Source organism: Cyrtonyx montezumae, unplaced genomic scaffold (assembly GCF_038088225.1).
Source record: "Cyrtonyx montezumae isolate F1298 unplaced genomic scaffold, pur_monq_1.0 scaffold_34, whole genome shotgun sequence".
Taxonomy (NCBI): Eukaryota; Metazoa; Chordata; class Aves; order Galliformes; family Odontophoridae; genus Cyrtonyx; species Cyrtonyx montezumae.
Genome location: NW_027072039.1, coordinates 443,996 through 471,970, shown reverse-complemented (window position 1 = coordinate 471,970; position 27,975 = coordinate 443,996). Strand labels below are relative to the sequence as shown.

The 27,975-nt window shown below is 43.6% G+C and overlaps 1 protein-coding gene across 1 annotated transcript in view; it reads left to right on the top strand.

Annotated features, from left to right (window-relative positions):
* The window catches only part of LOC136054130 (zinc finger SWIM domain-containing protein 6-like), a 497,031-nt gene that overhangs the window by 233,698 nt on the left and 235,358 nt on the right, over nucleotides 1-27,975 (top strand). Inside the window, exon 5 of the mRNA XM_065745211.1 lies at nucleotides 20,013-20,192. Coding sequence (XP_065601283.1) covers nucleotides 20,013-20,192 — 180 coding nt within the window. The remainder of the gene's footprint in view (nucleotides 1-20,012; nucleotides 20,193-27,975) is intronic.

The window sequence follows — 27,975 nt, the reverse complement described above, 5'->3', positions numbered from 1 at the left end:
CCCCATGCTTCTAATTTCTTTCCTAATTTTTCCCACCTTCCCTGCCATTCAACACTCTGGTTTTGAGGAAGGCTTCCTCCATGCAATATAAAATCCTATTGTAAAGAACACATTCAGGAAAATGGATAACACAGTTGCCAGGCTGGCATCCTGAACATAGGTAAATACATGAAAAGAGTAACTGGAAACCAATCCAAATGCTGTATAATCGTTCACATTAGCCAGGGTGTTTAGGCAGGAGGCATGTAACCCCATCAGCACACTAAAGTATCTGTACGCAGATATGACTCCAGTGCTAAACATGAGGAGCTTAAAAAAAACGCCAGCATGCTCTAAGGTACATGAAAACCCTTAGTCCACTCTGCACCAGATTTACAATGGAGTACAAATACTGCACTGCCCGCATCCTCCACCAATAATTGTCACGGTGTTATCCGTGACAGTGACCCAAGGGAAACCGAGAAGGGAAAGAGGAGAGAAATAGAAACTGCGTCAGTGGCCACAGGGCCGCCCGAGCAGAGCCGCGCACTCTGGGGGGAGGGGGAAACAGCGGGAAGAGATGGGTCTACAAGAAGACAACGGCACGATCTGAGAAGGAACGGTAACTTTACTAAATATAATAAAATTGAATAATTGAGAGAGAGATAAAATTTCCAAACCAAAAACTGGGAGCTTACGTTAAGGAGGAACTGCAGGGGAAGCACACGTGCTGAACCTCCACGATAGCCTAGAGGAACTCGCCCAGGCAGAGCGCCGCCTGGCATCTGGTGCGGAGCGCCGCCTGGCATCTGGTGCGGAGCTCCGCCCCTCTGCTGCTCCCAACAGCATTAACTCCTTAACTGCTGCATGATGATCTGATGTGGAATACCGGCATCAAAACCACAAAACCACAACACGTTTCTAGGAATAAATTGTCAAGATGGACATCTTCACATCCCAATGGATGTGATCAATAAAATCACTGCCATGTCTCTGCCCACTAGTAATACAGAGACACATGCTTTTGTAGAAGACATGTTCGGTTTGTTTTTGCTTTTTCTTTGTTGTTAGCCTCCTTTATAAGGTAATGTGGAAGCAGTATGGTTTTGCTCTACACTGCTGCTGGGGAGAAATGTCCCACTTGGAGTCTGTGGCAAAGGGCCTCAGGTGAGACCTGAGGCCAACCCCTTGGATTATGGAGTGGAGCCTACAGGGGGTCTGAAGAGTGCTACACTCCAACTGAGAAGGAGATCTTAACCAGATATTGGGGGCATTTGGCTGCTTCTGAAGTAATCAGAACTGAAACAGCTCCTTCCAGCACCTCGACTGCCATTCCTGATCTGAACGTTTAAAGGAAAGGTTCCCTCTACCCATCATGCTACTGATGCCACTTGTAGTAAGTGGACTGTGCTGATTAAACAAGCTCAGATGGGGAACCTCAGTCGTTCAGGAATATTAGAAGTGATCATGGACTGGCCTGAAGATAAAAATTTTCGAACATCATCCCCAGAAGAGGTATTGTTTGCTAAAGAGGTACCACCATACAACGAATTACCAGGAAATGAAAATAAATTTGCCCTGTTCACAGATGGATTCTGTCGTATTGTGGGGAAGCAACGCAGATGGAAATCTGCTGTATGGAGCCCCACAAGACAAGTTGCAGAGGCCACTGAAGGAAAAGGAGAATCAAGTCAATTTGCAGAGGTAAAGGCTGTCAAACTGGCCTTAGATGTGGCTGAACATGAGAGGTGGCCAATGCTGTATCTTTATACTGACTCTTGGATGGTGGCAACTGCTTTATGGGGGTGGTTACAGCAGTGGAAACAAAATGACTGGCAATGAAATGAATCTGTCAGCTGTCCTACTGCCTCCATTGAGTCAGATGTTAACAAGAGATCATCAATATAGTGGTATAAGTTAACACCATTAGGTTTTCCCCAATTAGCTAGGTCACGCGCCACAAAGTTATGACAATATTAGTGAATGCACGTCTGTGGCAGAACCTGAAAGGTCCACTGCCTGCCTCCCCATGTAAATGCAAACTGGTCTTGCAATTCTTCAGCAATCAGAATACTGAGGAATGCATTTTCCAAATCAGGAATATTAGAAGTGATCATGGACTGGCCTGAAGATAAAAAGTTTCGAACATCATCCCCAGAAGAGGTATATACACAATGGTAGGTTTCTATTTCCATACTTAGTGTGTCCATTAGGGAAGCAATATTGGGTATGGCTGCATGAATGGGCCACGTGACCTTATTCAGTTCCCTATAATCCACCGTTATTTTCCATGTTCCATCTGACTTTCGCACTGCCCATATGGGGGAATTATATGGGCTGTGTGCACTTCTTATAATGCCCATTTTTTCTAGTTCCTGCACCGTCCTTGATATTTCATTCTGTCCCCCCATGAGTCTATACTGTCTTATATTAGTAATCTGGCACAATTTCAGCAGGCAGTTTTTCAGTAGGCTCATGTTTCACATAGTATCTCAATATTTTCTGTACTGCCTGGACACTAATGTATATGTATTTCCAGGATAAAAAAATTGTGAACTCAACATAGGGCCTCCAGTCCCATCTAGAGGCCCTTATTACACCGGGACTAACATCCCCTGTCACACTATGAACTGTGTGATTGCCATATCTTTTCCCTCAGATGGCTCTGGCATAGTGGCCCGGGTCACCTGAGGAGGCTTTTTCCTTTTACTGGGAACCAGGAAATCTTCCAGGTTCCATGTTGTTGGTAATTTTTCAGTAGTTCTCGCTCCTGTCCTTTTGGGGTGATTTTGAGATTTTTGATTTTTCTCCAATTGCCTACACAGTTGGAGGAGGACATTATTGCACTGGCGATCAATTTTAGTAAATTATGACTCAGCGGTTCCCATACACCAGATATCTTAAGGAGTGAGAAATGTCCCTTCCTGAACTGGACTCATTTTCAGTGGAGCGACCATTATCTTTTCTGGTGCATCACTGTGATATGTCACTGGACCTAGGATCTCCTGAAGCTCTTCATTCAGTGTTGATGAAGACAGACTACTCCTCTGGCTGTCACTGTCCATATTTGGGTCACTCCTGTCTTAGGAAGGTGGGTCAAATCTTTCAACCACCCCTGAATTAGCAAGGTCATCTTTACTATGACTTCAGCTGTTTGGGTTATTATCTCTATCTCCTGTAATGTGGGGTAGGCTGCCACTGTTTTTCAGTCATACTGTCTCTCTCTTCTGCTTCATGCCAGACCTGAGATCAGAACCCAGCTAGGGTTCAAACAGAATTCTGGTGCTGCTATAGGCCCCAGCTGAATCTGTCCTGATTTACATGGACATCTATTTTGGCTGGAAGGGTAGGATCAAATATACCCAGTGAATCATCTGTTTGGTACTTCAGCCTCTACATCTTGAGCTGCAACAGATGGTACTTGCCACTTATCATTCACTGGGGCTTCAACCTGTCCTTTAATTCATGTATAATGAGTCCATCTTCTTTCAGCAGTCTGAACAACAGCCTTTGTAGTCAGAAGAACCTGGAAGGGTTTGTCCCACTTGGGTTGGAGCTTGGCCTTTCTCCAAGTCTGGAGGAGCACCCAGTCTCCAGGTTGAAACCTGTGAACAACGAACTCTAGTCGTGGGGTTTGAGTCAATAGCTCCTGGAGCCTGAGGAGAGATAAAGAGGAAGACAGCCCAGTTACGTGGTTTTAAGTAGCTTCAAATTGTGGGGCCCCATATTCCCTGCCAAGTTAAAGCAACTCAAAGAGCACTTCAAATAGAGAGACCCCAAAATCATTTTGGGGAGCAGTTCTTATCCTTAGCAACACCAGAGGTAAACATTTAGTCCACGGCAGTTTAGTTTCTGTCAGCGGTTTGCGGGATCGTTTGACCTGGTACCGTGACAATTGAGGCAGGGGACTCACGGGCCCACCCCCTGGGGAAGTGGAAGGGGGAAAGGGAAACAGGAGAAGGGAGATGAGCCTAAGAACAAAACAGCAGCAACGATCTGAGGAGGAAAGCTAATTTACTAAATAAGATGTCAGAAAGCAAAATAACACAATATAATACACTATAATTGGAATTGAGGCTAATGAATCAAATAAAATGAGCAAGAGAGAAAGCGTCCGATAAACCGAAGGCCTTACGCTAACGCTGAAGGTTGATAGCTGCAACAAACACCCACTGCCGAGCTCAATCCCGAAGGGAAGAGGGACGGTCCCATGACCACAGACAGTTTTTATCTTTCCCTCTGAGCAGAAACACGTAAAAAATACAAAGCATTGCACAGTCCTCTGAGGAATGTAGTTCTTCCTCTCTTCTGAGACAGGTATACCCAGAACTATTGATCCACACATCTACAGCATTAACTCTTTAACTCCCAATATACTACATGATGTTATGATGTGGAATATCAATAATATAACAAAAATCATAAAACCATAACAGTTTCCAATACCAACTTAGACAACTACTTTTTTAGTGTCTGATTGTGTTGGGGACCTTAAAGGCCCCTGAACGAAGAATGATCCTGGGATGGAACAAAGTATTCTGACAATTTTAAGGGAAGTGATATTTTCAGCTACAGCCACAAATATCTCGTTTTGTAGATCTTGCTAGTTTATCTTATTCATGCAAGGACTTGTTTTGCAAGCAAGTGTTCCACTTGGTCTCTGTATCACGTATTGGCCACGCGAGTACTGCATGCATGTGGAAAAAGCCATGCAGGCCCTGGGGAGAATAAAAGCAAAAGAGAGACTACGGTGGGAGAGAGAGGAAAAGTGCACTTTGAAGCAGGGGACACTCTGCTGGCACTACTTACTGAATTCACCACCAGCATGTTGATCTCAGTCCTCGAGATCAACTGCTTTGGAATTGGCACAGCCAGAGCTGCAGTGGCAGAATTTGAGGTACGGAGGGGGTTTCGGGAGGTTCCTGTCTCAGGCGAACCTAGTGAGAGCAGATAGTCCCTTCAACTCCCAGCAGCTCTTGCGAGAGGCTGACGTGGCGTAGGCGTTGCCAGGGCAACGGCGCCCTCGCCCACACCCTCAGCTCTGAAAGGGCCTCAGGGAGGTCTGTGACTTGTCGCTGCTCACCAGGCATAGGGAGGAGTGATCTACGCGTGAGTACCACCCCCTTACTGTGCTGCAGTGTAGATGTGGGAGCTCCTGTGGCAGGGTGCAGGATTACTAACCCTCCTCCTCCTCTCTTGAGAATGCATCCTATTTATTGCTGGTCTCTGTGTCTGCAGTGTTGTGTTTTATTTTATTTTATTATTTTCTTAATATATACATATATTTTAAATTAATTTTTATTATTATCATTCATATATATATATATTATTTTAAACTATTTTTCTTTATTTATTTTAATTTTTATTAATTAATTAATTTGTTTTATTCTTTTTATTTTTTGTGCAATGGTCTCTACCAGACAGAGGGCTTGGTGTCCATCTTCCAACTTGGTGTCATCTGCAAACTTACTGAGGGTACACTCAATCCCCTCGTCTAGGTCATCAATAAAGATATTACACAAGATGGGCCTCAATACTGACCCTTGGGGGACACCACTCGTAACAGGACGCCAGCTGGACTTAACTCCATTTACAACTACCCACTAGGCACGGCCCTCTAGCCAGTTCTCCACCCAGAGAAGAGTGAACCTGTCCACACCACGGGCTGCCAGTTTCCTCAGGAGAATACTGTGGGTGACCGTGTCAAAGGCCTTGCTGAAGTCCAGGTAGACTACATCAACAGCCTTTCCCTCATCTACCAGTCTGGTCACCCAGTCATAGAAGGAGATGAGGTTGGACAAGCACGACCTGCCCTTTGTGAACCCGTGCTGGCTGGGTCTGATCCCCTGGTTGCCATGCACGTGCCGTGTGATTTCCCTCAAGATCATCTGCTCCATAACTTTCCCTGATACCGAGGTCAGGCTGACAGGCCTGTAGTTCCCCAGGTCTTCCTTACTGCCTTTCTTGTAGATGGGAGTCGCATCGGCAAGCCTCCAATCTTGTGGGACCTCTCCAGATAACCAGGAATGCTGATAGATGGCAGAAAGTGGCTTGGCAATCACCTCTGCCAGCTCCCTCAGCACCCTTGGGTGGATCCCATCTGGTCCCATGGACTTGTGGCAGTTCAGATGGAGGAGCAGGTCTCTAACCATCTCTGCTTGGATCACAGGGGGTGCATTATGTGCCCCGTCCCGGACTTCCAGGTCAGGGCAAGTACCCTGTGGACAACTGCTCTGTCTATTAAAGACAGATGTGAAGAAGGCATTGAGAACCTCAGCCTTTTCCTTATCATCTGTGGTTACATTCCCTGCCTCCTCGAGTAAAGGAGAGAAATTTTCCCTAGTTTTTCTCTTGCTGTTACTATATTTGTAAAAGGGTTTCCTGTTGTCCTTTACAGCAGTAGCCAGTCTAAGTTCAAGCTGGGCTTTAGCATTTCTAATTTTCTGCCTGCAGATCTTAGCAATTTCTCTGTAGTCTCCCCGAGTAGCCTGTCCCATCTTCCAGAGGACATAGACTCTTCTTTTCTCTCAGTCTCAACTAAAGTTCCCGGTTCATCCACACTAGTCTTTTTCTCCTCCGGCTCGACTTACAGGACTCCGGGACAGCCTGCTCCTGTGCCTTTAAGATTTCCATCTTGAGGAGCATCCAGGCTTCCTGGACCCCTTTACCCCTTAGGAGCGAGTCCCAAGGGACCCCTGCAACAAGCATCTTGATCAGGTCAAAGTCTGCCCTCCGGAAGTCCAAGGTAGCAGTTTTGCTAGTCACCCTCTTGACATCACCAAGAATAGCAAACTCCACCATTTCATGGTCACTCTGGCCAAGACAATCTCCAACCTTCACATCTCTTACTAGTCCTTCCCTGTTAGTGAAGAGCAGGTCTAGCAAGGCATCTCCCCTGGTAGGCTCTTGCACCAGCTGTGTCAGGAAGCAATCATCCACACATTCTAGAAATCTCAAGGACTGCTTCCTCTGCGCAGTATTATATTTCCAGCATATGTCAGGGAAGTTGAAGTCCCCCATGAGAACGAGTGCTGGCCATCGTGCAACATCTACGTGTTGTTTATAGAACACCTCGTCTATTTCATCATCCTGACTGGGCGGTCTATAGCAGACCCCCGCCACGATGTCACCCCTACAGACCATCCCCCTGATCCTTATCCATAGAGACTCTTCTTTATCATTTCCAACCTCAAGCTCTTCAACATCAAAACACTCTGATATAGAGAGCTATGCCACCACCCTTTCTTCCCTGTCTATCCCTTCTGAAGAGCTTGTAGCCATCAATCCCAGTATTCCAGTCATGGGAGAGGTCCCACCATGTTTCTGTAATAGCCACAAGGTCATAGTTAGCCTGCCTCACAATGGCTTCAAGCTCTTCTTGTTTATTGCCCATGCTGTGTGCATTCGTATAGATGCACTTCAGCTGAGATATCTGCCTCACCCCTTTCTCCAGCACAGCCTCCTTAGGCTCTTTACTGGTGAGCCCTGTTTTATCCCCTTCCCCCGTCACAGCTAGTTTAAAGCTCTCTCAATGAGTCCAGCTAGCTTCTGTGCTAGGATTCGTTTCCCTCTTTGAGACAGGTGCATTCCATCAGCAGATAATAGGCCAGGAGCCAAGTAAACTGCCCCATGGTCAAAAAATCCAAAGTGTCTGTCTCTCTGTCACTGTTGATCTGCCTGAAGGTAGAGAGGCCCTTCAGAGGGATCTGGATAGGCTGAATAGCTGGGCTGACCTCAATGGGATGAGGTTCAATAAGGCCGAGTGCCGGGTCCTGCACTTTGGCCACAATAACCCCATGCAATGCTATAGGCTTGGGGCAGAATGGCTTGAAGAACGTAGTGAGGAAAAGGACCTGGGGGTGTTGGTTGATGCTCGGCTTAACATGAGCTGGCAGTGTGCCCAGGTGGCCAAGAAGGCCAACGGCATCCTGGCCTGTATTAGAAATAGCGTAGCCAGCAGGAGCAGGGAGGTGATCATCCCCCTGTACTCAGCTCTGGTGCAGCCGCACTTCGAGTACTGTGTTCAGTTTTGGGCCCCTCACTAGAAGAAAGACATTGAGGCCCTGGAGCGTGTTCAGAGAAGGGCAACAAAACTGGTGAGGGGTCTGGAGCACAAGTCATACGAGGAGCGGCTGAGTGAGATGGGATTGTTTAGTCTGGAGAAGAGGAGGCTCAGAGGAGACCTTATTGCACTCTACCACTTCCTGAAGGGGGGTTGTGGTGAGGAGGGGGTGGGCCTCTTCTCCCTGATAAATAATGACAGGATGAGAGGGAATGGCCACAAGTTGCGCCGGGGAAGATTTAGATTAGACCTAAGGAAACATTTTTTCTCTGAAAGAGTGGTCAGGCACTGGAATGGCCTGCCTAGGGAGGTGGTTGAGGTACCATCCATAGCACTGTTCAAGAAGCGTTTAGATGAGGTGCTAAGGGATTTGATATAGTAACTTAATGGGTAGGGATGGTGATAGGAGGATGGTTGGACTAGATGATCTTGTAGGTCCTTTCCAACCTAACGTATCTATGAATCTATGAATCTATGTTCCTTCTCCCTCTCCTTTTTGGTAGTTCACTGTCTCTCAAGGGTCAGTAAGTAATAGTGTGCTTGCTTAGGGAGTTTCTGCTTGCCACTTACTGAGACTATTTAAAATGGATGCCTGTGTGAGTGTATGTTTACTAAAACACGTAACTCTCTGTGCTGCTCTGAGTCCATAGTTTGCTTGCCTCTGCTCCTGAGACATCCTGTCTCACAGAAGCAAACATATCCTGAAACACTGATTCAGTCTATCTTCCTGAATGATGAGGGGTTCCATGGGGCATGGAATTCCCAAGATACACCTAATCCTGTCATTAGACTTTGTAGAACCCAGGAGGTGAAATAACTTCCCTCTTAAGAATCTATATTCTCAACAATCCTATACCTGGGAATTATTTGTTCCAGGATGATTTTAGCCACTACCATGGCTGTAGAAGAACTTAAAGGAAAACTTCTACCCAACCTGTTAGGTGTTCCACCATGACCAATAAGTATTTATCCCTTCCCTCCTTGGGCAACTTAGTGAAATTGACCTGGACCCTTTGGAATGGTCTTAGTCCTGGGTTTCACCTGCCCAAGGGTTGCTTCCAGAGGGCTTTCTTATTATTTTTATTTTTTACTGAATATGCACCTCTCACAGACTTCTTTAGCTACTGTATACATTGCTAGACAGCCATATTTCTGCAGTACAGCATCATACATTGCCTGAACCCCCCCAATGCCCAGAGAGCTTTTGGAGTATCTTTCTCTGGAGACGTTCAAGACCTGCCTGGACTTCTACCTGTGCAACCTAGTCTAGGGAGCCTGTTTTGGCAGGGGGGTTGGACTAGATGATCTCTAGAGGTCCTTTCCAACTGTGATTCTGTGAATTACTTCCTTGATGTAAGATAGCTAAAATTTCTCTTATCACTTTTTTATTCAACATTTCTCTTTCATCAAGGAGTATCCACTTTCCTTCAAACTCCTTTGTTCCTGACCTTGTAAAAGCCTCCTTCACTGAGTATCAGTCTGTCTGACAGAGAAGGCATCTCAGGTGTGAATTGATTCATGGTGACTTCTGGCTGCAAGGCTGCTTCTCAGGCCTTCTCATCTGCTAGTTGATTCCCTAGGGTAATAGCAGAGTTCTCCTTCTGATGCCCTTTCACATAAACCATTGCAATTTCTGCAGGTAGCATTAAGTTTTCCAGGACTAGTCTAATAAGCTCCTCACAGACCAATTTTTTCCTTTTACTATTAATCAACCCTTGTTCCTCTTCTACCTTTCCCAATGTGTGAATCACCCCATAAGCATACCTTGAATCAGTATATTGTTTCCTCTATCCCTTTTAGAAGTTTCAATGCAGTTATTAGGCAGCCAGCCTGTGTCTTTTATCTCACTCCTCCTCCCATCAACAACTGCATAACTGTTATTCCTTTTTTCTTGCAGCACTCTTGAGGATCCATTTACAAACAGCATCTCTCCCTTGCCTAGGGGTACATCTTCTAAATCAGTTCTCACTTTAGTTTGGTATTTCATCAGGTTTAAGAAGTTTCACTCTATATCTGACTTATTTAAAAAAAGCAACAACACAGGAGAGACCAGTGGGGCTGCCCCCTGACCAGTAGGCCCCTGCCCACAGCACTTTACATGTAACAGCTCGCCCATATACAGCAGCTGAATTGATGGATCTAGTACAATGGTTTAGACAAAAACCAAGAGAGAGTGTACCACCATGGCTGCTCTGTTTATGGGACTTGGGGGCAGAAGGTGTTAAGGTAAATGGGCCAGAAATTTCAAAACTGGCATCCATTACTACTCACCCTGCCCTCAGACAGAGGCTATATGCCACTGTCCAACATAATGATGAAAATCATTCATTAATCAAATGGTTAACAGCTGTGTGCCGTATAACATGGCCAAACAAAACTGACATCCCATTAAATACAGGTCTATGGTCTTCTATGGAAGACTTGCAAAATTATATTTGGGAACTGGGTATGAGAGAGGCAATCTATGAAGATTCTGAGAGCCCAGACCTGATGAAATTCTCAGCAGGAATGAGAGATCTCAACCTGCAGCAAGCTCCACCTCATCAGTATGGTACTTTGGTATCCATACTGAACCCCCTAGTGGCCTCAGAGGCCATCATACAACAGGCTGCCCAATTGGTGTCAGATCTGGGGGAGACAGAGTGCCTGCGGGCTAGGCGTAGTGTCCAAATGGTGGTAGAAAGGTCAGAGATCCATCCACCACTGTGACCTGGGAGACCAGCCTCTAAGGTTATCAAATCTGGACCCATTAGAGGAAACAGATGCTTAATGACCCGATAAGATCAGGAGTTCAATTTGAAAAGATTGATGGACAGGCTAATCAGGTATTATTACAACTCTGGAAACACTTGCCCAAGAATCAAAGATTCCAATCCTCCCCCAAAAGGGAAGGAATTCGATTTATAGAACGCATTTCTGCAAGATACATGGAATGTAGAAGACTTCATGGTGCCATTGAAAAAACATAAACCTCCTCAGGCAGGTCAAAATGTACCATTACATTGATGATCTGATTCTGACATCTAATTCAATTGAGGCATTAGAGAAGGCAGTACCATCGTTAACTACTTATTTACAGGAAAAAGGATGGGCTATAAACCCACAGAAAGTACAAGGACCAGGGATATCAGTTAAATTCCTGGGCGTTATCTGGTCAGGTAAGACTAAGGTCTTACCCAGCGCAATCATAGATAAGATTCAAGTGTTCCCAGTTCCCACAACACCAAAACAGTTGCAGGAGTTCTTGGGTATATTAGGATACTGGCGATCCTTAATACCCCACTTAGCACAACTCCTAAAACCTCTATATCTATTAACAAATGTCATGTTTTTTTGATTTTTGGTACTGGTATTCCACATCATAACATCATGTAGTGCATTTGGAGTTAAAGAGTTAATGCTCCAGCTCCATGGAACATCGATAGTTCCAGGTATACCTGTCTCAGAAGAGAAGAAGAACTACATTCCCCAGAGGGTTTTGCAATGCTTTGCGTTTTTACGTGTTTATGCTCAGAGGGAAAGATAAAAGCTGTCTGTGGTCACGGGACACTCTCTTCCCTTTGGGATCGACTCAGCAGTGGGTGCTCTCTGCTGTCTCGTCTTCAGCGTTAGCATAAGGCCTTCGGTTTATTGGACACTCTCTCTTGCTCATTTTATTTGATTTATTAGCTTTAATTCCAATTATATTGTATTATATTGTTATTTTGCTTTCCAATGTCTTATTTAGTAAATTAGCTTTCCTCCTCAGGTCATTGCCGCTTTTTTGTTTCTAGGCCCATCTCCCTTTTCCCTTTCCCCCTTTTCCCTTTCCTGGGATGTGGGTCTGTGGGTCCCCCGCACCAATCGTCACGGAACTGGGCTGAACCTGCCCATAAACTTTTGACAACAAAAAAAGGCCAAGTATGGGATTAGGGTAGAATGGAGCAAGAGGCCTTCCAGCAGGCAAAAATAGCTGTTAAACAGGACCAGGTGCTGGGTATATTCAATCCAACCCTTCCAGCCGATCTAGATGTGCATGTAACTCAAGAGGCTGGGGTCTGTGGCAGCACCAGAGTTCCATTCAAACCCCAATTGGGTTCTGGTCACAGGTTTGGCACAGAGCAGAAGAAAGATACAGCATGGTTGAAAAGCAGTTATTGTGATTAAGTGCCATTGTTTGATCAATGCCTTGTTCCAAGCAAACCAGGTGCGTACAGTACACCTCATACTAAACATTCTCTTATCCTACTTTCTCTTGCCAAGGTTTGTGGCCTATAATGGCTAATAAACCTATGTCGGTAGTTAGAAGCTGAGCAGTGCTTCCTGTCCTGCTCTCTAACTGTATCTCCACATCTCCCCCTTTCTGTTCCACCAGTAAGATTCTCTTCATAGACTTGTCTATCAGTTATTGAACACATTGTAAAATACAAGGCAAACAAATAATCAAAATCAACAATACAGCTAAAATATAAATTCCCGTTTTCACTAAATTCTTCAGCCAACCAGTACAGCAACAATGACAAGGGCTATGGCTTCCTCCATTACCTCCTCTTTTTCTGCTGCTATAAGAATGTAATCCATATAATGATATAATAAGGCAGCAGGCATTTTTTGGTGAATGGGGCTGAGGATCCTTGCAACAAACCACTGACAAATAGTAGGACTGTTTCTCATTCCTTGGGGAAGTACAACCCAGTGATATCTTTGCAAGGGTGTTTGCATGTTAGTGCTAGGGATGAAAAAGGCAAATTTAGGAGCATCATTGGTATGCAAAGGAATGTTGAAATAACAGTCCTTAAATCAATGACTGTCAAATGCCAATCTCAAGGGATCATTGTAGGAGATGGGAGACTAGGCTGTAAGGCCCCCATTTCCTCCATTATGGAATTAATTTTGCAGAGGTCTTGGAGCAAACACCACTTGCCAGTTTGTTTCCTAATTACAAATACAGGAGAATTCCAAGGACTGGTGGAGGGGACTGTATGCCCCTTTTGAAGTTATTCTTGGACAAGGTCAGTGAGTGCATGCAATTTAATCAGTGGCAGGTGCCATCAATCCACCCAGACAGGTGTCATAGTTTTCCAGGTTAATTTCAGGGTGTCATGAACCTCAATGGCCCTCATCAAAAATCGGACAGAATTTTGAGACCTCATTGAGAAAGTACATCTCATCCCCATAATACCATAGGTACAGGCAAAACAAATGGCTTAACAGAAGCTATGTGGCCCTCTGATCCTGTCACCTGAATTAGATTGCGACTTTGATAACTGTGACTGCTCCCTCCTATTCCAATGAGGGCTTGGGGTACCTCAGTGAGGGCTCAAGTAGGAGGTCACTTAGCTTGAGAGATGACAGTTACATCAGCAGTATCCAGTATCTATAATACCAGTGAGTGTTATCTGTTGCTCCTGTAGCTACAAGGTACATTTGCAAGTAGGACGTCATCAGAAATTGTCTGTACCCATAATATTTGTGGTGTTCCTGTAAAACCAAATCCTCCCACCCTTTCTTTGTGTTCCCCTGCAATAGATATCGATTCATGGGGGAAGGGAATTAACTGTATGATGCAGGTCCCCTTAGGGACAGTACAAGGTGGAAAGGGCATCCAAGCCATAATTTTAATTTCCCCAACAGAGTCTGAGTCTATAACTCCAGGGAGGACAAAAAGTCTCAAAAGGTTATTTGAGGATCTCCCTATTAATAAGGCACTTTTTTGGGGTCCTGGTGGTCCTAAGACCTCTGTAGGGAGTAAATGAACAGTAGAATCGAGCAATGTTACTATGACTGAGGTTGCCAAGTCCATTCTGGTACTGACTGTGCTTGCTGGGCAAAGATTTGAGGAGATGCTCCATGGGACATCTGTGGTGGCAGTATTTGTGATGGCATCTGCAGAGGCAGCTGAAGAATTTGTGTCAAAGCGCGTAGCCGTCCTGTGCTCTGGAACCGGTTTCCCTGGATTAGGTGACCTTCAGAATCATACTTAGAGCAACATTTGTTAGCCAAGTGCCATCCCTTACTGTGGACACAAAGTAGAAGCTTCAGACTTGTCTCCATTCATAGCTAAGAAGTCCCTTATAAGGTGGCCAGGTTTGCCACAGCCATAGCAAACTTCTGCAAACTCAGAGGGACCTTTTATAGCTGCAAGAGCTGTGGCCATAGCCTCATATTGATGTTCTTTTGTCCCAATGTGGTTACACACTTCAACCACTTCAACAGCAAGTTTCAAAAGTAAAGTTTCATGAGCTTGTGGATTATCAATTTGGCATTTGAGTGCTTGCTTAAGGCGGTCAACAAACTGCATGTATGGCTCTTTTGATTCTTGAATGATGGATCTGAAAGCCTTTTGAGGTTTATGTGCATCAGGGACCTTAAGGAATGCCTGCTGAGCTGTGTCCCAAGTTCCATATAGGGCTTCTCTCAGGCAGTCTCGGGCTTGGCTAGCAGGAATTGTGTATGGTCCCATTCCCATTAGTTGTCTGATTGTAAGATTCACTAGAGCTCATAAGTTCATAAGTTCATAAGGTTGGAAAGGACCTATAAGATCATCTAGTCCAACCATCCTCCTATCACTATCTCTACCCAACTACTAAATTAAATCCTTTAGCACCTCATCTAAACGCTTCTTGAACAGCGCTAGGGATGGTGCCTCAACCACCTCCCTAGGCAGGCCATTCCAGTGCCTGACCACTCTTTCAGAAAAGAAATGCTTCCTCAGGTCTAATCTAAATCTTCCCCGGCGCAACTTGTGGCCATTCCCTCTCATCCTGTCGTTGTTTATCAGGGAGAAGAGGCCCACCCCCTCCTCACCACAACCCCCCTTCAGGAAGTGGTAGAGTGCAATAAGGTCTCCTCTGAGCCTCCTCTTCTCCAGACTAAACAATCCCAGCTGCATTAGGATGACCCACAAAAGATGCAAGTAGATTCTACACACCTTTATCCCACTCCTTTTCTCATAAAGTGAATCGAGTAGGTGTTAGCAGCAACTGAGCAAGCAATCTTAAATCATGTGGTGTCTTCATTCCCTCTCTCCCACTTTTTTCCTTGTGTCCATGTCATGCATAACACTGACAATTATTGGTGGAGGATGGGGGCACTCAAGAATCTCTACTCCATTGTAAAACTATTGCATAGAGGACTAGGGGCCATTCTGTACCTTAGAACACACTGGTTTATTTTTAAGTTCCTTATGTTCAGTACCTAAGTCTTATCTGTGTATAACCGCCAATACAGATAGCACACGATGTAAAGAACATCCTCTACACTGCTGCTGGAGAGAAAGGTCCCACTTGGAGTCTGTGGCAAAGATTGTCAGGAGAGACCAGAAGCCAACCCCATGGATTCTGGAGTTGAGCATACAAGGGGTCCAAAGAGTGCTACAGTCCAACTTTGAAGGAGATCTTAACTGAATATGAGGGGGTTCAGGCTGCCTTCAAAGTAACTGGTACTGTTACGCAGCTCCTTCTAACACCTCAACTGCCATTGCTGAACTGGATGTTTAAAGGAAAGGTTTGTTCTACTCATCATGCTACTGATGCCAATTGGAGTAAGTGGATTGCACTCATGTCACCGGTTTGCGGGACAGTTTGACCCGGTACTGTGACAATTGAGGCAGGGGACCCACGGGCCCACACCCCGGGAAAGTGGAAAGGGGAAAAAGAAGAAGGGAGATGGGCCTAAGAACAAAACAGCGGCAACGATCTGAGGGGGAAAGCTAATTTACTAAATAAGATATCAGAAAGGAAAATAACACAATATAATATAATAGGAATTGAGGCTAATGAATCAAATAAAATAAGAGAGAGAGAGAGAGAGAGAGTGTCCGATAAACCTAAGGCCTTACGCTAACGCTGAAGGCGGACGGCTGCAACAAACACCCACTGCCCAGCTCGGTCCTGAAGGGAAGAGAGAGTCCCGTGACCACAGACAGTTTTTATCTTTCCCTCTGGGCGGAAATATGTAAAAATGCAAAGCATTGCAAAGTCCTCTGGGGAATGTAGTTCTTCTCTTCTGAGACAGGTACACCCAGAACTATCGAGGATCCACAGAGCTGGAGCATTAACTCCTTAACTCCAAATGCACTACATGATGTTATGATGTGGAATATCAATAATACAACAAAAATCATAAAACCATAACAACTCATTACAAAATGAGCTCTAATGGGGAACCTCAGTCATCCAGGAAGTGATCATGGACTGGCCTGAAGGTAACAAGTTTGAAACATCACCAGGAGATGTATCGCATGCTAAAGAGGCTCCACCATACAATGAATTGCCAGAAAATGAAATTTACCCTGTTCATAGATGGATCATATCATATTATGGGGAAGCACTGCAGATGGAAAACTCCAGCTGTTTTTCAATCATACTATACCTCTCTTCTGCTCCATGCCAGACCTGAGACCAGAAACCAATGGGGGGCCAAACAGAACTCTGGTGTTGCCACAGGCCCCAGCCAAAGCCATCCTGAGTAACATGAACATCCAATTCATCTGGGAGGGTAGGACCAAATATACCCAATGCCTGGGCTTGTTTAACTGCCTGTTTTGCTTGTTGGATGGCATCCTGTTCTGTTCTCCTCCAATACCATAATTGGCCCTTTTTTGTGAGTCTATCCAAAGGTCTCAGCAGCTGCGCTAAATGAGGTATAAAGGAACACAAATATCCCAATATACCTAGAAATTCTTGCAGCTGCTTTTGTGTTGTAGGGACTGGGAATGCCTGAACCTTATATATGATGGCACTGGGTAGTACTTTGGTCTTTCCTGATCAGACTACCCGAGAAATTTTACAGATTAATGAATCTGCCACCTCTCCTACCAACCCTCCAGTGAGTCGGATGTTAACAAAAGATCATCAGTGTAGTGATATAGATCTACATTATTAGGTTTTCTCCGAGTAACCAAGTTACAACAATACATTGGCAAATGCACATACCCCTGTGGCAGGACCTGAAAGGTCCACTGCCTGCCTCCCCATGTAAACACAAATTGGTCTTGCGATTCTTTAGCCATCAGAATACTGAAGAATGCATTTGCCAAATGTAGGAAACAATGGTAGGTTTTTATTTCCCTACTGAGTGTGTTCATTGGGGAAAAAATATTGGGTACGGCCGTGTTTCCTTATTCAATTCCCTATAATTCACTAGCATTCTCCATATTCCATCCGACTTTCGCATTGGCCATATGGAGGAATTGTATGGGCTGTGTGCAGGTCTTATAATTCCGCCCTAGCCCATATAAGATCATTGAACATTGTTTTCCAAGACACCCATATGAGGCTTGATCGGGATGTCCATGTGTCACGCTCCAATATAAAGGAGGGAGATGAGGTTCTTAGATTATGTGTATACTTGGCGTGAGATTAAGAAGCAACGTTTCAAATGTTGGTCCAACCAGTTTATTACCAATACTGACCAGGGAGATGGGGAAGGCGGACACTGTTAAGGTGATGGGGAAGGGAAGGCAAGTGATAGGAAAGATAGGAAAGAAGCAAGGCTTAGTACAACGCAGGGATAGTCACCAGCCAGGATCCTAGGGGCGGTCCGGTTGCAAGCGGCTCCGACAGTCCGAGGCAGAAGAGCAGGGATGGCAGAAGCAGGGAGAACAGCAGCAGCGACGGGCAGCCTTGAGCAGCAAGCAGTTGTCCCGGAGAAGCGGCACTGGGTCAGTACAGGAGAAGCAGCATGGGGAAAGTCCAGGAACAGCGTCAGCCAGCACCAGAGAAGCAGCGAGGGGTCAGCGCTGTAGAAGCAGCGAACAGTGATCAGCTCCTGAGGGTTCAGATGGTAGAACACCTCGAAGGAGTGGCGAGGTCCAGGAGAAAGCAGCATGTCTCAGGCAGCAGGCCCAGGAAGGAGTTCAGCAGCAGGGAATCAGCTCATGAGGTTTCCGATGGAAGAACACCCAACCCAACAACAATCTCATGGTGCTCGATCCCTCTTTTATCCTCCATTTTTCTTGCCTATGTGGCAAATCCCATGCTAGCAAGCCAGGCAAGCATCTCCTGAGTTGGTTATCTCCCCATGGAGATAAGTACCACACAAAAGAGTGTTCAGTGGCCACTGAGCTGCAGCTTATCTCTCTTTCGTTGCCCCAGGACATGCCCATCTGCTTCTCCCTTAGACAAAGGATTTCGCAACCCTTGCCCAGGACTTTCTTGGACATGTTCGGACATGTTCATCAGCAAACTTTGAGGAAATGGTATAAAATAATAGTCTCTTACACCATGGGGCAGTCTTCTGGGTTCTAATTGGGAGAGCCTCGACTTCCTCCACCATGCAGACATTGCGCCTAGTTCTGATGCGTTCCATTTCACCCAGGTCTGCTACCAGTTGGGCCACTTGTTGGATAATGGCCTCTGAAGCTACTAAAGGATTTAGTATGGAGACCAATGCCCCATAAAGATGAGAAGGGGCCTGCTGCAATATCAAGTCTCTCATACCTGCCGTAAATTTTTCTGTGTCTGGACTTTCAACTGTGTCAGAATACATGGCCTCCCTCATACCCAATTCTCAAATGTACATTTGGAGGTACTCCATAGAGGACCATAAACCAGTACAAAGCAATATGTCTGTTTTCTTAGGCCATGTTAGATGGCATACCACCATCAACCAGTCTATATTAGAGTGGTTTTCATTATACAGGACAGCAGCATATAATCTTTGCCTCAGGGCTCGTGTATGGTTATAGATGTTAGCTTGGACATTTCTGTCCCATTAACTAATACACTTTCAGCTCCTGCATCCCATAGTCATAGTAGCCATGATGATATGCTTTCCCTAGGCTTTTGATGGAATCGTTGTACTAGGTCCATCACTTTCACCATATATGGGCAAGCTGTCACATGCAAGTATATTCCAGCAGGGAGCATCACTGCTGGTCTGTCTTGTACTTTTTTTTTGTGTGTGTGTGTGTGTGTGTGTGTTATAATAGGGTGGATCTCAAAGGGATCCATCATAGATAGAGCTTTGAGATCTGATTTAGAGACCTTGCTCTCTGAGGTACCCAGATCTGTTATCTCAGGGACCTGAGCGTCCTCGACGTAAACGGTATGTATTTGCTTTGTTGGGGCATTTAGTCCGGTTTTTTGGTTGTTAACATGCCCAATTGCTGTTCTAATTTCTCGATACAGTTGTCTCTTAATAGCTAGTTCTCACACTCTCTGTTGTTATTTGTTATTTCCGTTTGGTGTAGTCCCATTACCAGGGGCCAAGCCACAGTAGATGCAGCTAGCTGGTGCTCCTTTGTAATAATTACACCCTTATCTAAACCTTGGAAACAATCCATTAAACAGGCCGAAGAAGGAGAAACAGCCCCCATAACCTGCAAAGGTCCCCATTTTTCAACAATAGTAGCTAAGCCATAATAGAGTGACCTGTAAGTCCTGGGATCTGACCTGGGAAAATTTGTTCTAGGGGAGGAATGTTCTCCCCCCTGCTCCATTTGATGTTACTCCAAATGGAAGAAATATCAGTCGATTATTTTTTTTCCAAGCCTTCCTGGCTCACCAATTATAGGGTGAATACCCTGAAAGTATAGTACTCACACAATATAATGAGGATGAGCAGTATTCCTGTTACGAGTGGTGTCCCCCAAGGGTCAGTTTTGGGGCCCATCTTGTTTAATATCTTTATTGATGACCTAGATGAGGGAATTGAGTGTACCCTCAGTAAGTTTGCAGATGACACCAAGTTGGGAGGATGTGTCAATCTGCCTGAGGGTAGGGAGGCCCTTCAGAGGGATTTGGATAGGCTGAACAGCTGGGCTGAGCTCAATGGGATGAGGTTCAATAAGACCAAGTGCCGGGTCCTGCACTTTGGCCACAATAACCCCATGCAATGCTATAGGCTTGGGGCAGAATGGCTTGAAGAATGCACAGAGGAAAAGGACCTGGGGGTGTTGGAAAGTATTACAGTATAGAAGTTGGGAATTAGTTATTGAGTGCTACATATTTAACAGAAAATACAATTTAGCAATTTGTTTTTATATCAGGTGTTCTGTGGATGTGTATAGTCTTAAATCCTCACTGCAAGTTGGAACAGAAGACCAATTGGCTAAAACAGCTGAAAAAATGGAACTGTGTGGATGTTTGTCCATGGGAGGATGGAAATCATGGAAATGAGCTGCCCAGTTTAACCAGTGCTTTGCCTCAGGGTGCAAATGCTAACCAAGGTAAGCCTAAACATATACACTATCTTATGTACATGCAGTATTGTCCTACTCCAATTTATAGGAGGGAGAAGAGGTTCTTTTCAATATAAGTATATGTATATGTATACTCAATGGCAAGATTAAGACACTATGGGTCAAATGTTAGCCCAACCAGTTTATTACAAATCCTAGTTGCTTATGGATATTGGTAAGGGAAGAAGGGCGATAGAAAAGAGATAAAAAGCAAGGAGTCTTGGTAGAAAGCAAGAGAGTGAGAATCACCACCGTAGGTCCAGTGAGGTTCCTAGTTCAGGCACTGATTTCCTGTAGCAATGGGTCATTGGAGACTGTGTTGTTTGATTGACGATGATAACTTCTTTTTCCCTCCTTTTTTCTCTCTTTTCTCTCTCTGTCTCTCTGCATGTGTGAAGTGTGTAAAATCTTAACAAAGGTATAACTTCGACCAAGGTGGTCAAGTCAGCTCTTTTTGGAGAAGCAGCACCTGGCTTTTTTGGATCTCCACAGGAACTCTTTTGTTCCCATTTTCTGGGCCTTCCCAGCAGATAAGAGAGGGGTAGGGAAATGCCAAATTGTATCTTCCCTTCACAGGATACAGTGGTATCATTCCCCAGTCTCCCATACCAGTTATCTGGTCATAGGCCAGATCTTCCGCCAGTAAACACTCATGAGCAAAACACCTCCAAAGAAGTGCTTTCAAATGTAAACACTGTATACAAAGGATTGCCGGTTATGTAACACCCATCTAGATAATTTGCAGTTGTCAGTTAGTCTTATCATTAGAAAGGCCTTATGAAGCAAGCTTTGAGACAAAGAAAAAGAAAAACAGTTTTTGTCTTTCACAAGTATTCCACAATCTTTCCTGGAATAAGTAACTTCCTTGTTGTCACGGAGATATCTCTAGATCTATCTGTGTCCATGTCAGAGGAACAGCAGGCCCACAGGCTCACTGACCTGAAAAAAGGGGGGGAGGGGAATGACAAAGAGGAAAAGGAATAAAGGAATAATAATAATAAAAAAGGAAAAAACAGTGGCAACAATCTGAGGACTAAAGTTAATTTACTAGTTATAATAGTAGAAATAGAAGTTATTTGGGATTGAAGGTAATAAACGAAATAAATGAGAGAGAGAGTGTCCAAAACAGAAGGCCTTACTCTAATGCTGAAAATGCTAAAGACAAGATGGATAGGGAACATGCACTGCCGAGAGGAGCAGTAAGAGAAAGGACAGTCTCATGACTTGTGAGCAGTTTTATCTTTCCCTCTAAATGGAAAACAGAAACGTAACAGTGAAAGTCTTCTGGAAGATGTAGTTCTTCTCTTCTGGGAACCAGGTACCCAGAAATATTGACAGTTCACAGAAATGGAGCACTAACTCTTTAACTCCCAGTGCATTGCATGATGTTATGATGGTAAATACCAATAACAAAAAACAAGAAACCATGACACTTGTTGAGGATTGAACAGCCAAATTTGTTTTCACAACTAATGTCCTTGCAGAATGGATAAATAGTCTGGGTGATTTTTTTTCCAGCGAAGGTGAAATATGTTCAAAGCAAGCATTAGTCATTACTTAAATCTTTGACACAGTCCTGGAACATTTCAGACCAATTCCATGACTAAATGTAATGGGGGGACCCAAGGACCAAGATAAAGGGGAAGAGGGAAAGTTAGGGAGATGGACCTAAAACCAAAACACTGGCAATGAGCTAAGGGAGAAAAAAATATATACAAAATATGAAAGGAATGCAAGATAACTACAAAATATAATAAAAATGGAAGTGAATCTAATAAATCAAGTAAAATGGGAGAGTGTCAACAGTTTACGGGCTGGTTTGGTCTGATTCCATGATGATTGGTGCAGGGGACCCACGGACCCACGCCCCAGGAAAGGGGAAAGGGAAAAGGGAAAAGGGAAAAGGGAGATGGGCCTAGAAACAAAACAGCAGCAATGACCTGAGGAGGAAAGCTAATTTACTAAATAGGATATCAGAAAACAAAATAACACAATATAGTACAAAATAATTGGAATTGAGGCTAATAAATCAAATAAAGTGAGCAAGAGAGAGTGTCCAATAAACCGAAGACCTTATGCTAAATGCTGAAGGCGAGACGGCAGCAAGCACCTGCTGCTGAGTCGATCCCAAAGGAAAGAGAGAGTCCCGTGACCGCAGACAGTTTTTATCTTTCCCTCTGAGCATAAACACGTAAAAATGCAAAGCATCGCAAAGTCCTCTGGGGAATGTAGTTTTTCACTACTGAGACAGGCATATCCGTAACTATCAATGATCCACGGAGCTGGAGGATTAACTCTTTAACTCCAAATGCACTACATGAAGTTATGATGTGGAATACCAATACCAAAAATCATAAAACCATGACATTCCACCCCTTATTCCACATCACTACATCATGCCTGATATATATAGAGAGGAAAAATGATTAACATGCATTAAATACACACACACACACAACATATATACATGTATATACATGGAATTACTGACTACACTCTGTTGCGGTGACCCCAGGAGGATGAGTCACGGCCGCGTCAGAATGATCTTCTTAAGATGCCGATGCAAGGACTCAGAGAGACATCAATATGATTATGCAGCTGAGCCAACTTTATTGCGCAGGTTACATACTTTTATACCCCTTGAACACATGCTATTTTTAGAATAATTGTTAAGCAGTGGTTCTTGCTCTGTCCTTGCGAGATAAGTAGTGTCCAATTAGTTCTTCTTTTCCCACACATACCAGGGCCATCTGGTTCCACTGCAAACTTACTCCCTCATAGTTGCCCGGTCAACGGTGCACCACTTCTCAAAATCCAGTGATCTGAACGTGCTTTTTTGTTTGCACTGCTACAAAGATAAGCACACACAACCTCCTTCCCTAAGCCAGTTCTCCACAATTCCCCCCTTTTTATTTTGCGCTAACAAAACAGCAGAAGATAGTTTGGACAGTAAGCGTTTTACAATGCCAAGTATAAATTTACTGCAAAATTGTAACACAAATTGCATTAGTACACAGCATCCCAACCACCTGATTTATAGATTTCTTCATTTTGTGTTAAACTTTGTAACAGCATTGAAAGGTTCATTTAGGTTATCACAACTTAGTCAAGGCATCAATAGTTAACATGCTGAATGTAAGAAAAGATACAAGGCAATCATAACATAATGACAAGAAATACTATTAAACTTATTAACAAAAGAACAAACATATATTCTACCTACGGCTTAAGTTCCTGCAACCTGAAAAAGAGTCCGTGAGGGTATCATTCTGTGTGACTCAGTAACTGATTAGGAAGAATCTTTTGATTTTTATATACTTTGATATAGTGATTTTCTAATGTTCCCTAAGATTCATATAACACGTGCCCTTAAAATCTTCACCATCATACCTTTGGTTAATAATGGAAGATCAGTGGTGGCACAACTTTGTTAAGTTGCCTGTCAGATAGAATCAACATCAGTGGGTAAACCTGCTAGAGCATCACTGGTGGTATAATTTTCCTTTGCTAGCTAACATCCTAACTTGGTGACTGTGACTAAAACTTGGTGCTGTTTCAGGGTATGCTGGATCTGAGAAACAGGACATCTCAAGAACAGGAGCAAGCAGACTGCACATTCAGAGTAGCACAAAGGGTTAAAATTTAAGTCAACATACACTCAAACACACAGACATCTATTTTCAGATAGGAGTAAGCACAAAGCAGAAACTCCATAAACAAGTGCATTATTAGCTATTAACCCTTGAGAAATGGCAAATCACCAGAAAGAATAGAGAAAAGGAACATGCCAGTGGTGGATGTGAAAGGCAGTACTAGCAAGGCGTCCCCTGCTTCAAGGTGCACTTTTCCTCTCACCCATCACAGATTTCCTCCTGCTTTAATTCTTCACAGAGTTTGTAAAATTTTTCCATTTGTACACTGCATATGCGTGGCCAGTGCATGATGCAGAATCCAAAAGGAACACCTGCTTGCAAAACAGAATAAACTACCAAGGTTAGCTCTATCTAAAGATACTCACAGTCATAAATATCAGTAGCCTTAAAGCTATCAGAATACTTTGTTCCTTCCCAAGATCATTCTTCTGTCAGGGGCTTTTAAGTTCCTAATATAGGTGGTAATTAAAGGAATCAGTGAACTTAAATATCTGTTGAGCAATATTTCTCTGTTAGAATCGTATGTCGAATTGAAGTAAGATAGTGTGCTTTTATCTCATGTGATGCATAATTATGAAGAACTATCTTGATTAATGAATTGAAAGAGAAGTGATCATTCTAAAACAAGATCATTCCTTTGCCTAGGATGCTTTTTCAGGTTTGTCTTAACAAAGTAGCTAATTGATAGGCTAATAACATCATAACTGTGCGATCTTAATACAGGAAAAGTGCTATTTCCATAGACTCTAACATTGGTAACATCAAATCCTATCTAATTCACATTCGATTTACTACTAAAATAGAAGAAGCACACAGCAACCTAGATAATGCCTAATAATTTTAATTTTAAAGGCTACTTTGGTAACACAGAAAAATTACTCATTTTTGTCATTCCATAATCAGTGTTATTATTGAGATACCATTCAGTGGCTGATCCAGCTGTTTCTCATCACATACTATGGCATACATAAGTTATCAACAAATACAATTTGCAAAAAAAAAAGACAATAAGAAAGAAACACACAATCCCAGTCCTTATGAGGGTTGGATACTATTTTCTGCTTTGAGATAAGGCCAAATGTATCATGCTGGAATCCATGTAAGGTACTCATGTTTTTCCGTTGATCCATGCAACGAATTGCAGTTATTTCTGGTCATGCCAAGGGCGAACACAGTGAGCAGGAATCCAAATCAGTCCATTATGATCTGTAGAGACACAAGAATAACCCCTACCGGAGAAGATTAGTGTGGCTGGTCCGGACCATTCTCCTGTCGTCAGATCCCTATATTGAACTTTGGGCAATCTTTGGATTGATCGTAGGCTAATACCAGAGTGATGTATTACAACAGGGGGATTAGTGGCATCCCCTCAGATAAATAAAAAGTTCAAAGCAAATAGAGCTTGATACAAATGTTCATGGATATTTAGAGTTGTCGATACCTTAGATATCTGTATTTTTAAAGTAGTGTGTGCTCGTTCAATAATCACTTGACCTGTGGGAGAGTGTGGGATACGAAATAAATGCTGCACACCCCATTTCTGCAAAAAGTCTTGAATGGATTTTGATCAATAGGCTGGTCCATTATCTGTCTTGATAGTATTAGGTACACCCATAATTGCAAAGCTTGCTCTCCAATGCCACATTACATGTTTTGTTGATTCTCCCGTCTCAGCAGTAGCCCACAACATCCCTGAAAAGGTATCAATACTGACACGTACATACTTTAAATGTCATTTAAATGTCATTTAATTCTACAATATGGGTAATATCACTCTGCCAGATTTCTAAAGCTTTTAAGCCTCTGGGGTAAGTCCCTATACCAAGACCTCCATTATGATGACTGCATTGTGGACATGTTTGCACAATCTATCTTGCATCAGCTTGACTGATATGAAAGTGCCTCTGCAATCCTTTGGCATTTTGGTGAAAAGCTTCATGTGATATTTTGGCTGCCTCAAACAAATTCACTGGAACAGTAGTTACTAATTTGTCTGCTAACATGTTTCCTTCCCCTAAACCGAATTCTGTGAGATGACTTCTGATGTGGATCACACAATATGGGTGCTCTCTAGCTCGTAGTAGATCATGTAATCTGATAAACTGCGACGCTAACTCCTCATTTCTCGATTCCCTCAAGTAGGAGTCCTCAATTCTTTTACAGATGCCACCAACATACACGGAATCAGTGACTAGATTTAGGGGCTCATTGCACCAATTCTCAAATGCCCATAGGACAGCCTTCAACTCTGCAATTTGTAGAGAATCAGCAGCCTTTATGGGCACATAACGGTGCTTCCATGTACCATCCCACCATGTACACACTGCTTTCTTTGCCTTTTTTCCTGCATCAATATAAACTGTCCTCCCCTGACTGGTAGATCTGATTGTAATGGGGGCTTTACCCACTGCATTTTCTCTAAAAATTGAGCTATCTTTGCGGAAGGCATCAATGTATGTATAACACCACCACACCCCTCTAGGGCACTAATTAGTAGTGTTGAATGTCGTAGTGTCCATTCTAACCAAACTTTTGCGAACGGCAGACTGATGTCATCAGGCTTTCTCCCTGAAATAGCAACCACACGCTCTCGAACTTGAACGATGAGTAAAGCTGCCATCTCTGTTCGTGTCAAAAGTGATGACTTTGGTTGAACAGCAGGAAACACCCATTCTAAAAGAAAATAATTTTGTGGTGAATGATGTTCTCTCAGCTTATTAGATATAGGTAATCTGTCATTGCCTTTCTCTTTGTTTGTCAATGGCATCCTTCTTAGACATTGTAGACATTGCTGCCTAATATCCCCCACATCCCCCTTTTCTTTTTGCCATTGACGAACAACTGCAAAGGCATGAGTACTTTGGACATAGATAACAACCGATAACCTAAGGTCTGGACAACACCTATAAGATATTCCTGCTTTGATTATTTTGCTGATTTCCTGCAATGTATCCGTAGCTTCCTTTTAAAAAAAATTTTTAGCTTCCTTTTAAAAAATTTTTAGCTTCCTTTTAAAAAAAATTTTTCCCAATTTTACCAATGGTTCTAAGTGACGATTCGTAATCCCTACTGTAGGTCGTAACCACTGTATATGGCCCAGAACTGTTTGTAAATCAGTTACATTGTGCACATTCACATCAAGCTCTGCAATTTGCAGTCAAATCATTGCGTCAGACAAAGATCAACCAAGATACAAATAAGGACTTGACCGTTGAACCTTCTCAGGAGCTACCTTAAGGCTGAACTCCTTAAGACGTGCAACAATGATTTTTTCCCATTGTTTTGTGAATGGTTCCTGTTGGCAAAAAAGGATATCATCCATATAATGGTAGATAATAGTGATAGGATTTTGTTGCCTGATTGGTACCAACGCCATAGCTACAAAAAGTTGACACAGCGTTGGAGAATTTTTCATGCCTTGCAGCAAAACAACCCATTCGTATCTCTGTGCAGGTTGCATTTTGTTTACAGCAGGTACTGAGAAGGCAAAACGTTTACAATCTTGCTCTGTTATAGGAATCGTAAAAAAGCAATCCTTAAGGTCTATGATCAGTATATGCCAGTTTCTGGGCAACATACATAGGGATGGCATACCATGTTGTAAGGTTCCCATATCCTCCATCTGATAATTAATTTTTCGGAGATCATGTAGCAAACGCCATTTTCCAGATTTTTTAAGGATTACAAAGATTGGAGTATTCCAGGGGCTTTTAGAGGGACGAATATGCCCGGCCATCATTTGTTCTTGAACCAACTGTCGTGTTATTTCGATGCACTCTTTTGTCATAGGCCACTGTTCCACCCATACTGGCTCGTCAGTTTTCTAACTAAGAGGAATCGGTGGCGGCACAACAGTGGCCACTATCCTAAATTTTGATTTGTTAGTTGCACACCCAATTGACTGAGTATGTCTCGTCCAACCAACATTTGTAATCCTCCAGGCAGAGGGGCTACATGCACCAAGCATGGCACTGGTCTCTCATGTACTATTTTTACTGTTACAGGGTTAACAGCCTGTTTAGTTTTAGCTGCACCACCCACCCCGCTAACTCCAGCTACTACCCTTGTCGGCCAATCCAAGGGCCACTTGTCTGTTGCCACAATCAAAATGTCAGCCC